This window comes from Epinephelus fuscoguttatus, linkage group LG16 (assembly GCF_011397635.1).
Source record: "Epinephelus fuscoguttatus linkage group LG16, E.fuscoguttatus.final_Chr_v1".
NCBI lineage: Eukaryota > Metazoa > Chordata > Actinopteri > Perciformes > Serranidae > Epinephelus > Epinephelus fuscoguttatus.
Window position 1 is genome coordinate 13,616,773 of NC_064767.1, and position 16,427 is coordinate 13,633,199.

Below are 16,427 nucleotides of genomic sequence, written 5' to 3' on the forward strand. Positions count from 1 at the left end.
CGAACTTACCATTTTATATGTAGCATCTGATAGTTACACATGATCCATATCTCTTATCTTCTTGGCCTTATGCACATGAAATATACTTGACACAAACTGGCTCAGTGAATGTGAAGGAAGGAGTCACACCAGATGTATACAATAAGCTGATTTATTTAAAACCAAAGTCATCTTTAACTGGGAGTGGAACAGCATCAGCAATGAAAGCAATACATGGATGCACAAGATGTGTGCTGTGGTGTTGACTGATCAGCCCAGACATCTAAGCCCACAATCATCTGTCACGTCAGTGACCAATACTGTCTCTGTGTGTCACTGGTTCTTCTTGAGAGTTTTGTCGACATACATGCACCAACACACTGACCCATTTCATTTGACTTCATTTTACCATGTCAGTGAATTAGTACCTACTTCTGCTGTTCTGTTTTTCCATTAGCATCACTGTGAAGTAAGAATTTATCAATATTGTTAAGCACATTGCAGCTGTTGCGTAATCCTGCTCTGAATCACTTCCTACGTGCCTCCCACGAAAACAGCAAAACTATTTGTATAAAATAAAGATTAAAAGATCAAAACAAACACAGTTTGGGACAGACACATTAGCTATAACCAGTGGCGTCTTTAAGCCTGGCTGTCTGAGGCCTCAGCCCTGAATGTTTTATGAATAGCCCCGGATCTCTGTCTCACTTTCTCTGCCTACATGAAGCTGACTGTGGACATTTTGTCATCATTCACACTGGGCTGCTGATATCATCACTGTCCATTCTGCAACAACACACAGAAGCCAACAGCTTGTCAATGGTCCCTTTCCTCATGAAAATATACAGAAATAAGTCTGCCAGAGGACTCAACTTCAGAAATGTGAAAGACAGGTTGCTTAGCTTATATTCATCGATGTCACTGCTTCCCCGTGCCAGGAACAAAATAATGCTGGGTAGGAACAACAGTGTGTAAATAAGCAGCACCAGGACCAACATTCCTACAATTCTTCGTTTTTCGTCAGAGTGGACAGAGATGGAAGCAGACAGGGCTTTGAGGGTCCCACCAAGGAAGAATATGAGCAGTGGGAGAGGAAGGAGGAGGAGGATGCCACCAATGGTTAGTGAGTTCCTTCCAGTAAGGAGGAGATAGAAAATGACAGCAGGAAGGGCCCAGACCACGACACAGACCAGCACAGAGACCTTGATGGTTCGTCTGAAGCGGTACCACAGTGGGCAGGCGATGACCAAATACCTGCAATACAAGACAGACACAGCTTCAGAATGATATCATAATACAATGGCTGAACACAGAAGGTAAAAAAAAGAGATGATCCGCATACCAACTGAAGCTCCCATAGAAAAATGTATTCAATCATGGTGTAACGTTTCGAGCCAGCAGGCTCTTCCTCAGACTTGTGTGTGTGCAGATCATCTCTTTATTTCTCACGTATATACTTTTTTGATCCATCAGCCTGAATTTTCACTGTCGGATGTGCGTGTTTTTTGATCTTTACCGAATTGAACACAGAAGTAGGTACACACATAGTGGATAGACAGACAGCTACCTTTCCAGGGCGATGCACACCATGAAACCAATACTGGCCACCAGACAATAGTTGTAGATGTGATATGAAATCATTCCAGTCCAAGGTAGTATCCAGTCCACAGGTAGCACCACAGTGATCACGCAGCAGAGCTGAATGAGGTCGGTAATGAGAAGGTTGATGACGTAGATCGGAACAACATGATCATCTTTCACCTGCAAGAAAACATTGGTGCAAGTTAGAAAGCAGTTGTGAACATGAGGTCCACCTCCTCTCAGATGTGTCATTTTGCTGTGCCCAGAATTTGTTATCAGAGCCATTTATTCACTTTTCATCACGCTCTGTTTTGTGCTGTCTGAAATATCAGAAAAGACATACAGTTACTGATGAGGTTTACATGTACATGGATTATATAAAAGGATATTCCACTAATATTCATGTTTACATGCAGCCGTGCATACTCTGATGAACATGCCCGTGGAACATGGGATCACTCCTCAAACCTGAATAATACCCTCATATCCCACATGTTTTATTTGGAATATGCAAATTTGGAAAAAGGCCTAATTTGGAATATCCAGACAGAATATGCTGTTTTCATGACCAGCATCAAATTCCAAATATTGGCATATTCAGATTAATAATGGGAGCTTTATGTGCACTGTAACTATGGAGTAATACTTTTCCTGTGAATGTATAAATCATTACAATAATTCATCCAGTCCCCTGACACCTGGCCCCTAACCTAGATCAAGATTTTGGCACAGACAGTAAATAAATAAATATGGTAAAAGTAAAAATATACATACCAGAGAACGAACAGCATAGATGGCCACAAGGGTCAAAGGAAGGCTGATACAAATGATGATGATCGTCACCACTTTCATGATGAATACAACTTGTTTATAATATTCGTAATCATAGGTGAGGCTGCTGTTGTTGTTCTGTGAAGTGTTGTAAATGTTGACTTCTTCCATTCTTCAGAGTGAAACCTGTTGTTTAAGAAATGAGATTATAGAAAGTGACCATACTGATCAGTGATATCACTGAACAATGTACACTATACCCCTAATAATACAGTTTCAGGTACAACATGTTCTGATTACAATGTTGTGTATGCTGCTGTGAGGTCTTTTTTTCAGCCACAGAACACTGTTCAGATGTTTCAGTAATTTAATGTAATGTTTAATGTTCATGTAAACGGGTTTAGGACGTTTTGACCGTCTTCTTTACTCGATGCTCCACTACTTGTTGAATGCCCCTCTGCCCTCTGATTATGGAGGAAGAGGTTCACATGGACCAATAATCTCCAATGTCTTTTATGTGCTGATTCATGCTCTTATTTTACAGAAACAACATTAACTGAATCATAAACTGACTGTATCCTGCCCTGGGTTACATGACATATAATCAACAGAAAACTGTTGGAGCTAAGTGGACTCACTTCCTGAAATGTCTACGCAGTCGTGGTAATTTCTGTTCTTTCTTACAGTTTTAATTAATTCAAAACTCTGTAGCTTTCTGCATGTTTTTTTGTAACCTTTTCTGCCATTTCATCAAACACATCTTTGTTACACTGTTACACAATCACTCTCTCTTTTTATAATTTAAAGAAAAAGACAGATAATAATCCAAATGAAATAAAATACAGTTGGTCTGAACACAGTATTCTGTACTCTGCAGTTAAACAAATAAGTTGAAATAATCTCTTCATACAGGAAAAAAGTAATGTCACAACATTTACCTTTGAAAGCTACAAGACCACACCAGAATAAGTCCTCTGTACCAATGTGTGATGCCTCCAGACGCTTTACAATAAATATGGTAAGTCAGGAAATGCTGTGGGTTCCTGTTAATCTACACCTCCTCATCTAAAGAAGATAGCAGAGAAGTGGTCAGCGACTAACATGCAATATGTGGGAAAGACGCATCAAGATACCATTTTATATTCTGAAATAATCTCTTATAAAATCAGAGACCATCTTGGGATGGGATCATTCCCGCCACAATACAGCGATCCGTGACGTTAAATGAATGTGGGCCAGAGCGTAAAGTGGAGCGGCAACGGCCCCTTCCTTGCCCCCTTATTTCCGGCCCCTGTGTTCGGACTGCATCCATCTGCATCGGCCTTCATTTTGATCTCAGCTACACATCTGTAATTTTCTTACAAAGTGAGAACAACACCTGATTGCTGCTGCAGGTAAATATTTTCACAGTTTCTCTTCAAGTGCTTATGGGTGCATTATTCTGTTGTGGGCCAGTTATGACATACATGGTGAACTTGAAGGGTTAATTTAGCTTATGTTTTTCCACTTAGGTATCCGACATGACTGCCTACCTTTACCTCAGCTAAAAGTTTAGAGGAGCTGCACAACATAACTGGTCATAACAAAATAATGGCACAAAACATAAAACAAGTATCTGTTCCATCTGCAGTGTCTTACTGAAGTGATCTGTCTGTCATCTGTCAAGACACAATTCTGCTCCATGAGAGCTACTGATTAATATTTTTGCAACCAACACCAGACTGATGCAAAATAACTACAGAAACCCCTCAAAATATGTGCACATGAGACTTGTCTTGCTGATTTATTATCCTACAAAGTTTGTACTATAAATCAACAGGCATGTTGGAGCCTGACACACTGAAATAGCAGATACAGTCTGACTACTGTTTATCACTTAAAACTTGCCAGTCTTCACCAGGGGCCATATTCACAAACTATCTTAGTGCTAAGAGTTGCTCCTTGTGAGGAAATCCTAAGAAAATTCTGAGTAGTTTGATGTTTTCTTAGAATTTCCCCTTAAAGTTAAGACTAGGTCCTTGTAAAGATAAAAGTTATTCACAGAGCATCTTAGACTTTCAGAGAGCTCCTAAGTTGAAAAACTGTTAGGAGTAGAGAGGAGGACTTTAAGTGGTTTAAGAGTTTCTTAATCAGAGAAGAAAATGGTGAAAACACAAAGAGGTCAGAGAAATATTCTATTCTATACGTAATGTACAAATTTGGAAAAAGGCCTAATTTGGAATATCTATGCTGTTTTCATGACCAGCATCAAATTCCAAATATTGGCATATTCAGCTTGATAGTGGGATATTATTGTGCATGTAAGCATAGTTACTGTAATAACAAAGGCCTGATTTACTGCAGCTTTTGCACCTGTTTTTTAGGCACAGATATGATACATTCTGGACCAAACGCATGTTCCTCTGTATTTATCAAATGGATGCACCAGACTGAGGTCACAGTTTGAGTGTCATGTTTGTGTTTGCAAGGTGAGCCTCTCTCATAATGACATGCATTTCAGAGAGGATCATATAACAGTAGAAGGAAACATGTTAACAGAGGTTAATTATGAATTCCACTGATATACAGTATGATGGAAAAGTATTGGACTAATCAGAATGTTTGACCTGATGATGGTAATAAATAAAAAGTCAGATCATAAAAGTTATGATGATTCAACCTCTGGGCACCATGAAAGTATCATTTAAAAAAAAAACAAAAAAAGAAAACAAAAGAAAACAAAAAGATAATCCAGTCCAATACTTGTCGAGACATTTCACAACAACAACAACAACAAAACAAATAAAACAAACATTAACCTCTTAATGGTGCGAAGGGAAAAGTCAGGAGATGAACAAGGTCAGTGGGGTTCATCCTCTGGCGACCATGAATATCTACAAAATTCCATAATTTTTAAAAAACTAAAAACCCCAAACAATGAGCCAACATAATGCTGTACAGATCGCCCTGATAAAAGTTTAAACTAATATCCACAATATCCACATGGACAATACTGCTCTTCCCCTCACCATGGATTTCTCATCACTACTTGACAGCTTTGGATTCCAACAGTTTGCAGACTTCTCCACACACATAAAGGTCACACAATTGATTTAATTTGCTGCTCAGGTCTCACCTCCAACTGTACTGCTGACAAACTTCACATTACGGACCATTTCCTCCTCTCTTTTAACGTCACCCTCCAGCTCTCTATCTCCAAACCTCTCCGTATCATCTCATACCGCAATATTAAGAACATTAACATGGACTCCCTCTCCTCCTGCATCACCACTCTGACTCCGGACCCCACTTCCACCCCCGATGATCTCGTCACACAGTACAATAATGGACTCTCCAATATACTCAACACACTTGCTCCTGTCAAATCCCGCTCTGTCTCCTTTACCCGGTCTGCCCCCTGGTTCACCCCACATCTCCGTTCCATGAAATCCCAAAATCGACAGCTTGAAAGACTCTTCAGGAAAACCGGTCTCGATATCCACAAAGATATCTACTTAGCTCAGTTAACGCTCTATAAGGACTCCATTTCTCATGCCAAATCTCAATACTACTCTGGACTCAGACCATATTGTACACAATACCCACAAAAAAAATGAAAAACAAAAAAAAATCTAAGCTCAATATTTTTTAGATTTCTGATCACATAATTTAATCAAATAATACAGTTTCAGGTACAACATGTTCTGGTTACAATATTGTGTATGCTGCTGTGAGGTCTTTTCTGCAGCCACAGAACACTGTTCAGTTGTTTCAGTAATTTAATGTAATGTTTAATGTTCATGTAAACGTGTTTAGGACGTTTTGACCGTCTTCTTTACTCGATGCTCCACTACTTGTTGAATGCCCCTCTGCCCTCTGATTATGGAGGAAGAGGTTCACATGGATGAATAATCTCCAATGTCTTTCATGTGCTGATTCATGCTCTTATTTTACAGAAACAACACCTGTCCATTTGATTGGTTGTCAGATACACAGCCCATTATGAGCCTGCACAGTGTGGACACCCAGTGGAAATGAAATGAACTGCTGACTGTGAAAGTGTTGTCATTGTTAGTGTGATCACTGTGCTGATGGAAGGTTTCACACAGACCAAAGTCATCACTGCTGCACTGATGCATTTTTACAGTTTTCCAAATATCTTAGTGTTGTGATTGTTTTATGTCTGGTGTTATAGTGTTAGGTGGGAAATGTGTGTGTATCTCTAATGAGATCGATCACAAATATCCCTGCACAAACTAATCTGTGGCATTTCATTAACTCACTGTCATCTAGTGTTTGGAGAATATTTCTCTGACCTCTTTGTGTTTTCACCATTTTCTTCTCTGATTAAGAAACTCTTAAACCACGTAAAGTCCTCCTCTCTACTCCAAACAGTTTTTCAACTTAGGAGCTCTTTTAAAGTCCAAGATGCTCTGTGAATAACTTTTATCTTTACAAGGAGCTAGTCTTTTTTTTTTTTTTTTTTTTTTTTTTTTATTATACACAAAACAACCACAGCAACTAAATACAAGGACAAGACACAAACAAATCTAAAAATATACAACACATAACACAGTTTACAAAAGACATTAAAACAACAAAACATACATCTTCACAAAAACACACAAAAAACAGAAACCACCATCAACAGGACAAACAGCAGCCTAAGGGCTTAATGATCAAAAAGAGAACAAAGATAAATTAACTTCATATTATAGTTTTTAAAGAGATCAGATTTCAAGAATAATAATAAGTAAATTGATAGCAAAAAAGATAAACAGACAAAAATAAACAAAAAATAAACAAAGGCCTTCCGTCACCACAATTTCTGTTATTAAGACCAGCCTTCACTCAAACTCAAAATTTCCCACATTCAAAAATTGCACACTGTTCTTTGTTTCTATTAATGTCTTTTTCTATAGTCCACTGAAATTTCAAAAACATTTTAAAACGCTCAATTTTTAACTGTTTTTTTGTAGCTTTAAATATAAAGGCTTTTCCCATCATAATAATAATATTATTCAAGTCTTTTCCTTCTATTTTGTCAAGGACAAGGAGCTAGTCTTAACTTTAAGGGGAAATTCTAAGAAAACATCAAACTACTCAGAATTTTCTTAGGATTTCCTCACTAGTGTGTGTGTGTGTGTGTGTGTGTGTGTGTGTGTGTGTGTGTGTCATCATGACAACATGTGTTTCTGGTGGTGCCTATTGTAACAGGAAGTGCAACAGAAGTGGTTTTCAGTACTTTGCCAAGTGTTTATATGTCTGTCTGTCTTTCTGTCTGTCTGTGGATAGATTTAGTCAATGAGAAAGGGTCGCAACATGCAAGATGCAGTCACAGAAAATTACAGATGTGTAGCTGAGATCAAAATGAAGACCGAGTTCGTAGATGGATGCAGTCCGAGCACAGGGGCCCGAAGTAGGGGGGCAAGGAAGGGGCCATTGACGCTCCACTTTACGCCCTGGCCCACATTTTATGGAATGATCCCATCCCAAGATGGTCTTTAATTTAATTAAGAGATTATTTCAGTATTATTATATAATTATTTCATTATTTCAGAATATAAAATGGTATCTTGATGCGTCTTTACCACATATTGGATGTTAGTGGCTGACCACTTCTGTTCTCTCTTCTTTAGATGAGGAGGTGTAGATTAACAGGAACCCATGGCATTTCCTGACTTACCATATTTATTGTAAAGCGTCTGGAGGCATCACACATTGGTACAGAGGACTTATTCTGGTGTGGTCTTGCAGCGTTCAAAGGTAAATGTTGTGACATTACTTTTTTTCCTGTATGTAGAGATTTTTTCAAATTATTTTTTTAACTGCAGAGTACAGAATACTGTGTTCAAACCATCTGTGTTTTATTTCATTTGGATTATTATCTGTCTTTTTCTTTAAATTATTAAAAGAGAGAGTGATTGCGTAACAAAGATGTGTTTGATGAAATGGCAGAAAAGGTTACAAAAAACACGCAGAAAGCTACAGAGTTTTGAATTAATTAAAACTGTAAGACAGAACAGAAATTATCACGACTGCGTAGACATTTCAGGAAGTGAGTCCACTTAGCTTGAGCAGTTTTTTTAATTGATTATATGTTTGTAACCCAGGACAGGATACAGTCAGTTTATGATTCAGTTAATGTTGTTTCTGTAAAATAAGAGCATGAATCAGCACATAAAAGACATTGGAGATTATTCATCCATGTGAACCTCTTCCTCCATAATCAGAGGGCAGAGGGGCATTCAACAAGTTTTTTTTTTGTTGTTTTTTTGTGGGTATAGTGTACAATATGGTCCCTTTCTATAACTTGATCTCTTAAACACCAGGTTTTTACTCTGAAGAATGGACGATTTCATCATGAAAGTGGTGACGATCATCATCATGTGTATCGGCCTTCCTTTGACCCTTGTGGCCATCTATGCTGTTCGTTCTCTGGTATGTATATTTTTACTTTTACCATATTTATTTATTTACTGTCTGTGCCAAAATCATGATCTAGGTTAGGGGCCAGGTGTCAGGGGACTGGATGAATTATTGTGATGATTTATACATTCACAGGAAAAATATTACTCCATAGTTACAGTGCACATAAAGCTCCCATTACTAATCTGAATATGCCAATATTTGGAATTTGATGCTGGTCATGAAAACAGCATATTCTGTCTGGATATTCCAAATTAGGCCTTTTTCCAAATTTGCATATTCCAAATAAAACATGTGGGATATGAGGGTATTATTCAGGTTTGAGGAGTGATCCCATGTTCCACGGGCATGTTTATCAGAGTATGCACGGCTGCATGTAAACATGAATATTAGTGGAATATCCTTTTATATTATCCATGTAAACACCTTAGTAGGAATATTGTCTTTTCAGAATAAAGGCAAAAACTGAATATTTTGTGCATGTAAACCTCGTCAGTGACTGTGTGTCTTTTCTGATATTTCATTCAGCACAAAACAGAGCGTGATGAAAAGTGAATAAATGGCTCTGATAACAAATTCTGGGCACAGCAAAATGACACATCTGGGAGGAGGTGGACCTCATGTTCACAACTGCTTTCTAACTTGCACCAATGTTTTCTTGCAGGTGAAAGATGATCATGTTGTTCCGATCTACGTCATCAACCTTCTCATTACCGACCTCATTCAGCTCTGCTGCTTGATCGCTTGGGTGCTACCTGAGAACTGGATACTCAGTGGTGGATTTATTTCTCTGACTGAATTGATTTTATTTTTCATCTACAACTATTGTCTGGTGGCCAGTATTGGTTTCATGGTGTGCATCGCCCTGGAAAGGTAGCTGTCTGTCTATCCTGTCAATGTGTGTACCTACTTCTGTGTTCAGTCATTGTGTTATGATATCATTCTGAAGCTGTGTCTGTCTTGTATTGCAGGTATTTGGTCATCGCCTGCCCACTGTGGTACCGCTTCAGACGAACCATCACTGGAGGGAACTCAGCAACCATCATTGGCATCCTCCTCCTCCTTCCTCTCCCACTGCTCATATTCTTCCTTGGTGGGACCCTCAAAGCCCTGTCTGCTTCCATCTCTGTCCACTCTGACGAAAAACGAAGAATTGTAGGAATGTTGGTCCTGGTGCTGCTTATTTACACACTGTTGTTCCTGCCCACCATTATTTTGTTCCTGGCACAGGAAAGCAGTGATATTGATGAACGTAAGCTAAGCAACCTGTCTTTCACATTTGTGCAGTTTAGTCCTCTGGCAGACTTATTTCTGTATATTTTCATGAGGAAAGGGACCATTGACAAGCTGTTGGCTTCTGTGTGTTGTTGCAGAATGGACAGTGATGATATCAGCAGTCCAGTGTGAATGATGACAAAATGTCCACAGTCAGCTTCATGTAGGCAGAGAAAGAGAGACAGAGATCCAGGGCTATTCATAAAACATTCAGGGCTGAGGCCTCAGACAGCCAGGCTTAAAGACTCCACTGGTTATAGCTAATGTGTGTCTGTCCCAAACTGTGTTTGTTTTGATCTTTTAATCTTTATTTTATACAAATAGTTTTGCTGTTTTCGTGGGAGGCACGTAGGAAGTGATTCAGAGCAGGATTACGCAACAGCTGCAATGTGCTGAACAATATTGATAAATTCTTACTTCACAGTGATGCTAATGGAAAAACAGAACAGCAGAAGTAGGTACTAATTCATTGACATGGTAAAATGAAGTCAGATGAAATGGGTCAGTGTGTTGGTGCATGTATGTCGACAAAGTTCTCAAGAAGAACCAGTGACACACAGAGACAGTATTGGTCACTGACGTGACAGATGATTGTGGGCTTAGATGTCTGGGCTGATTAGTCAACACCACAGCACACATCTTGTGCATCCATGTATTGCTTTCATTGCTGATGCTGTTCCACTCCCAGTTAAAGATGACTTTGGTTTTAAATAAATCAGCTTATTGTATACATCTGGTGTGGACTCCCTTCCTTCACATTCACTGAGCCAGTTTGTGTCAAGTATATTTCATGTGCATAAGGCCAAGAAGATAAGAGATATGGATCATGTGTAACTATCAGATGCTACTTATAAAATGGTAAGTTCGATGTTTATGTTCTTTAATCTGGCTATAACTGAAGAGACACTCATTTCTTTTTATCCTTTTGAGGCAAATGTAACAGGCATACACAAGTTTTAAGTGCTGTTTCTAACAGCTGCAGCATTTGTAGTCAAACACTTACTAATGAAATGCTGTTGAAACAATGGTTGCTATATAAAGTAGATGCCTTTAGCTTTATTGTAATAGACATCTGCGAAACTTTTCAACTGCAAATCACCAATACATATGATCACCAATATGATCCACATGATTGAGGATATATAAACCTGCAACAAGCTCAGCTGCTATTTACTCATCAGAACAGCCAAGTCTTGAACATACAGACTTAACATGCATGGGCTGATTACAACTTCCTTTGTGGTGTTTTATCAACCCCACTTCCCTCTCGCACTAATGCATATTGTGCCTTACAGGCGCATCTCAAAAAATCAAAATATCGTGACAAAGTTCAATATTTCTCATCAGTTATTTCAGAAAGTGAAAATGGTACATATTGTGGACTCACACAGTCCTGAGAAGAGGAAGAGCTCATCAGATAATTAACTCAAAACACCTGCAAAGGTTTCCTGAACCTTCAATCAACCACAACCATGGGAAAGACTGCTGACCTAACAGTTGTCCAGAAGACATTCATCTGTGTCTGACTGTGTGAGTTATATAAAAATTAATTCCCCATACAGTTGTCATGAATGTTGAAATTAGCTATAGAGACCAAAACTCTTTTTTTGTACCAAGCTGTAAACATGTTTGTTTCTGCTGTAAAGTTGGGCATTTGAACGTGGAGGTCTATAAGGATTGACTGGCTTCTGGAGCCAGCCTCAAGTGGCCATTAGAGGAACTGCAGTTTAAGACACTTAAATGTTGGCTTCATGTTTTAGCCACTTGGTTGCCACTTGGTTTTGATTTACTGAATGAGTCAAAGGCAAACATTATCATTTTTGTTTAGAAACATTTTTAATTGAAATGCTCTTTCTGTGTTGCACATACAAAAACTGTTCAAATAAAGCTTTAGGAATCAGACAGTGTGGCGGCTATAATGAGCTCTGTGTATCAAAAAATAATATCTCATTTGCTTCTGTAATTAAACTATAATAATAATAGACATCAACTTACAATTAACAAGCTAATACAAAACAAATTTAATTTACATTTGTTGAAGCCATCACAGTGAACAAGAGCAGGTTAACCAGTAAGTTTACCCAGCAAGCATGTGCCTGGTGAGGTTATGATGATCTAGAGGTCCCTCTTGAGGTTTATTCCCAATTGTAAAGCTCTGACTCACCACTGTGAGTTATACTCTCAGGTAGGATGACCTGATCTGGCCTGATCTCTTTTTATATAATTTATAAGCTCTTGTCTGTAACTTGTAACATGTTTTTATTTATGCTGTTACCTGTCTTAGCTAGTTCTCCCTTGAAAATTGAGACTAATTAAGACTAAATAAACAAAATTAAGAAAAAGACAAGGCTTCTTTGTATCCACAGTTCGATGTCTTATTGGATGCCGTATCAGTAGATGATAGAATCTGTTCTGTCACTCCCCTTTCTAGCTGCCTGCATGTCTTCTTCTGTATTCTCCCCTTCCCCTCTTTCTCTGTCTAAATGAAGCTGACTGCGGACATATTGTCATCATTTATACTGTTGAACTGCTGATTTCATTGCTGTCCATTCTGCAACAACACACAGAAGCCAACAGCTTGTCAGTGGTCCCTTTCCTCATGAAAACATACAGAATTAAATCTGCAAGAGGACTCAACCTAAGAAACACAGAAGACAGGTCCTTTGAAGTATTGTTATACCTGTCTCGTTCTGCCAGGAGCCAAATGATGCTGGGCAGAAATAGCAGCATGTAAATAAGCAGCACCAGGACCAACATTCCTACAATTCGTCGTTTTCATCAGCGTGGACAGAGATGGAAGCAGACAGGGCTTTGAGGGTCCCACCCAGAAAGAATATGAACAGTGGGAAAGGAAGGAGGAAAAAGATGGCACAGATGGTGTCTGCGACCTCTACAAAATCCCAGAAAACTAAAGTGATTACACAGATAAGAGGAAGGGCCCAGACCACGACACAGACCACCAGAGAGACCTTGATGGTCTGTCTGAAGCGGTACCACAGTGGGCAGGCGATGACCAAATACCTGCAATACATGATAGACACAGCTTCAGGACTATATACATTGGTCAGTAGCTCCACACACACTGGATAGACAGATAGCTACCTTTCCAGGGCGATGCACAACATGAAGCAAACACTGGCCACCAGACCAGAGTAGTAAATAATAAAGATGATTTTGTATATCTTGCTGCCCTCAGGTTGTGCCACCCAAACAATCATGCAGCAGAGCTGAATGAGGTCGGAAATTAGAAGATTGATGACGTAGACTGGAGCAACATGATCATTTTTCACCTGCAAGAAAACATTGATAAAAGTAAAAAAGGTATTGTAGACATTCTGGACTGCACCTCCTCCCAAATATGTACTGCATATATTGTAACTTCAGTCAGAGACATTTATTTTAGGGCCATTAGTTATGGATGTATTTAGTCAAAAACAAAACACGGACCAATCAAAAAATTTTTTACATGATGGCATTAAATGAAAAGTCAGATTAATGAAGTTAAGATAAGTTAAACTCTTCGCACCATGAATGTTTGTATTTTTTTTTTATGGCAATCTCTAATGATTGTTGAGATTCCCCCCCCCCCACCCCTCCACCCCCCAAAAAACAAAAAACAAAAAACATCCAATAACATCAACATCATAGTGGAGCTAAAGGAAAAGTTAGTGGACTTCATCCTCTGGGGACCATGAATATCTACAAAATATCCTATGTTTTTTGTATATTAAATTAAAAAAAACAATGTCGTGCAAATTTCTGTGAAAAAAGTTTTAACTTCACGGTGCCATTGACTATACACTTTAAGAGACAGCTGGATGGGGTCACACATGTAATCTACATGGGTTTAGGGTTCAGTCAGCTTCATGTACATTTTCAAAATGGAGTAAATCTTTAAATTCATAGATCATTACAACATTCCATACCAGCCTCTGACACCTGGCCTCCAACTCAGATCAAAAGCCTTTACAAAGAGACACAACACATTCAGTAAATGAGTAAATAAATAAATCTCAGTTATAATATACATACCAGAGAATGAATAGCATAGATGGCCACAAGGGTCAAAGGAAGGCCGATACAAATGATTATGCTCGTCACCACTTTCATAATGAATCCAACTTCTTCATTAAAATCATAGGTGAGGCTGCCGTTTTTGTCCTGTGAAATGTTGTTAATGTTGACTTCTTCCATTCTTCAGAGTGAAACCTGTTGTTTAAGAGATGAGGTTATGGAAATGGAACATGTTGCCTAATATCTGCCGTTATCTAGCATTATCGCTAAAGCTGTGTCGTGCAAGGTCACACAAACACGAAAACAGTCGGCCTACATCCACTCTTAGAAAATTAATAAATGCTTAATATTTGTTGCATTATCTGCTAATATTATTCAGTCAAATAATACAGTTTCAGATAGTGCAACAAATCCCGCTGCCGAACATTGTTCAACCGTTTCAGTGATTTAATGTAATGTTAATATCAATGCATATTGACTGGCGTACCTCTGCTCTCCGGAGAGGATGTTTACATGAGAAATCAGTCCACTTGGTGAACCATCTGTATTATCTTTTTGTGTACAGATTTGTGTAGCTATTTCATGAAGCATCATAAACTGAATCAGTACCTGAATGTAAACAGTCTTGGGTTACGTAATCTTATTATCACAGCACAAATAACCTTTGCATATTTCAGCTGTCATGTTTTCCTGAAAAACTGGCTGTATCACTATAAATAGCTCCCAGTAGATTAATGATTTAGGACATACAGTAAATGCTACAAAATGTAATAACAGTATTAATGATGAAAAAAGCCTTTGTAAAAATGCTCTAGACATATAAGCTCACTAGTATACTTTATCTATTGATTGAAAAACACAGTAGTATGTACAGCTACAGTCCAAATCTGTCCACTTCTTAAAGGTCCCATAATCATTTCCTGACTGTTTGTAGTGTCCGTATCTTTTTCAATAATCCATATAATATATGGTCACAAAATTTACCTGTGAAAGCAGCAAGACCCGACCTGAATGAGTTCTCGACACCAGTGTTTGATGTGGTGTTCTCGGCATCCAGAAAGTTTACAATAAATATGGTTATTTGTAACACGTAGTAGAGGAGATTTAGATTATCATTATCTCTAAAGGAAGAGAGGAAACAGGCACAAAATGCGTTAGTGTGAGATTAATAAAACACGATAAAGGAAGTGGTTATCAGTTAATTCATGTTAAGTCTGTACATTCAAGACTTTGCAGTTTTGATGAGTCAGCAGGTGCAAATATCCTTGATCATGTTTATCCAGCAGTAATGTTATTTCCATTAAGTGTCAGATTTAACTATAAAAAATGTATGACTCAAAGCTTACTCTGAACATTAATATGCAAGTGCACGTAAACTGTTGCACACAAGCATGTATCAGGGACACCACATCCCCACAGTGAGCATTGAGCAATGAGTACAGCACTGATAATCATCTTCTTCTGAACAGATATCAATTTGTGGTTGAAAATGTTATGAATTTCCTGCTATAAACATGGAGTTGATATTTGGTTTCATCATGTCTCATATGTTCCTCTGATATGTGTGTCCTGAAAATGCAAATCTTCTTCTCTCAATAATGCCCTGAATACAACATGACACACTTACAGATGTGTTAATGTTCAGATATGAGTTTGTTAATAACAAGAGTCTTACTGCTTAGAAAGGAAATGGAACATTTAAAGGTCTAGTGTGTAGGATGTATCAGCATCTAGTGGTGAATTTGCTAACTACAACCAGCTGAATCTTCTCCCCTCTGCCGAGAGCTACGGTGGCCGATGACAAAGCGTGAAATGCCTTATCTAGAACCAATGGTTTTCCATTCTAGGCTAGAAACAACATGAATAGGTACATTATTTACGGTAGGTCCTGCCCGAGCACAGCACATCTTGCCTCCAGCATTTGAAGACATACCTGAGGAATGGCAGTGGCCATACGTGCAACAGTACCCTGGCATTCTTGACCATAATCATCAGGAGGACCAAAGAACTGGACGCAGATAAAATCATCGATGCCTTTACCAGCAATCACAATAACAGACGGTCTATTCTTCTGTAAAGACGTCTTGTGGTGAGTAACAATATATTAGCCTGTCATGAGCTGCCATTCTTTTGTATTGCTCTGCTATATCCAGGGTTGCCTCCTCATGATTGGGGAGCCCAGCAAAATTAAAATAAAGACGTGTTGTTGGTGGTCCCTCTAATTCCACAGTGTGCATGATTTTTTGTTGATTTGGACTCTGTGTGCTTATATTGGTAGGCTATATCCACAACTCCTTAGCACCTCCAATTAATACTCAATGTTCAAACTTACTAACTTTATTGTTTTTTTTGTAAATATACACCTGTTTGAGACATTCTACAGATAAGCAGGTTAATTG

The 16,427-nt window shown here is 38.5% G+C and overlaps 2 protein-coding genes and 1 pseudogene across 2 annotated transcripts; 1 reads left to right on the forward strand and 2 right to left on the reverse strand.

Moving 5' to 3' along the window:
• Nucleotides 1-676: 676 nt before the first annotated feature.
• On the reverse strand, nt 677-2,502 carry LOC125903336 (G-protein coupled receptor 4-like). The gene is made up of 3 exons (XM_049600208.1): nt 2,335-2,502; nt 1,547-1,740; nt 677-1,233 (listed from the first exon to the last, which is right to left on the reverse strand). The coding sequence occupies exons 1-3, from the start codon at nt 2,500-2,502 to the stop codon at nt 732-734; spliced, it is 864 nt and encodes a 287-aa protein (XP_049456165.1). The 3' UTR covers nt 677-731.
• A 5,518-nt stretch (nt 2,503-8,020) lies between these two features.
• Nucleotides 8,021-10,282, forward strand: LOC125903339 (G-protein coupled receptor 4-like). The gene is made up of 4 exons (XM_049600209.1): nt 8,021-8,076; nt 8,643-8,751; nt 9,404-9,612; nt 9,711-10,282. Exons 2-4 carry the CDS (start codon nt 8,659-8,661, stop codon nt 10,144-10,146), a joined length of 738 nt encoding a protein of 245 aa, XP_049456166.1. The 5' UTR covers nt 8,021-8,076; nt 8,643-8,658; the 3' UTR covers nt 10,147-10,282.
• A 2,211-nt stretch (nt 10,283-12,493) lies between these two features.
• Nucleotides 12,494-15,050, reverse strand: LOC125903331 (G-protein coupled receptor 4-like; annotated as a pseudogene).
• Nucleotides 15,051-16,427: the final 1,377 nt, after the last annotated feature.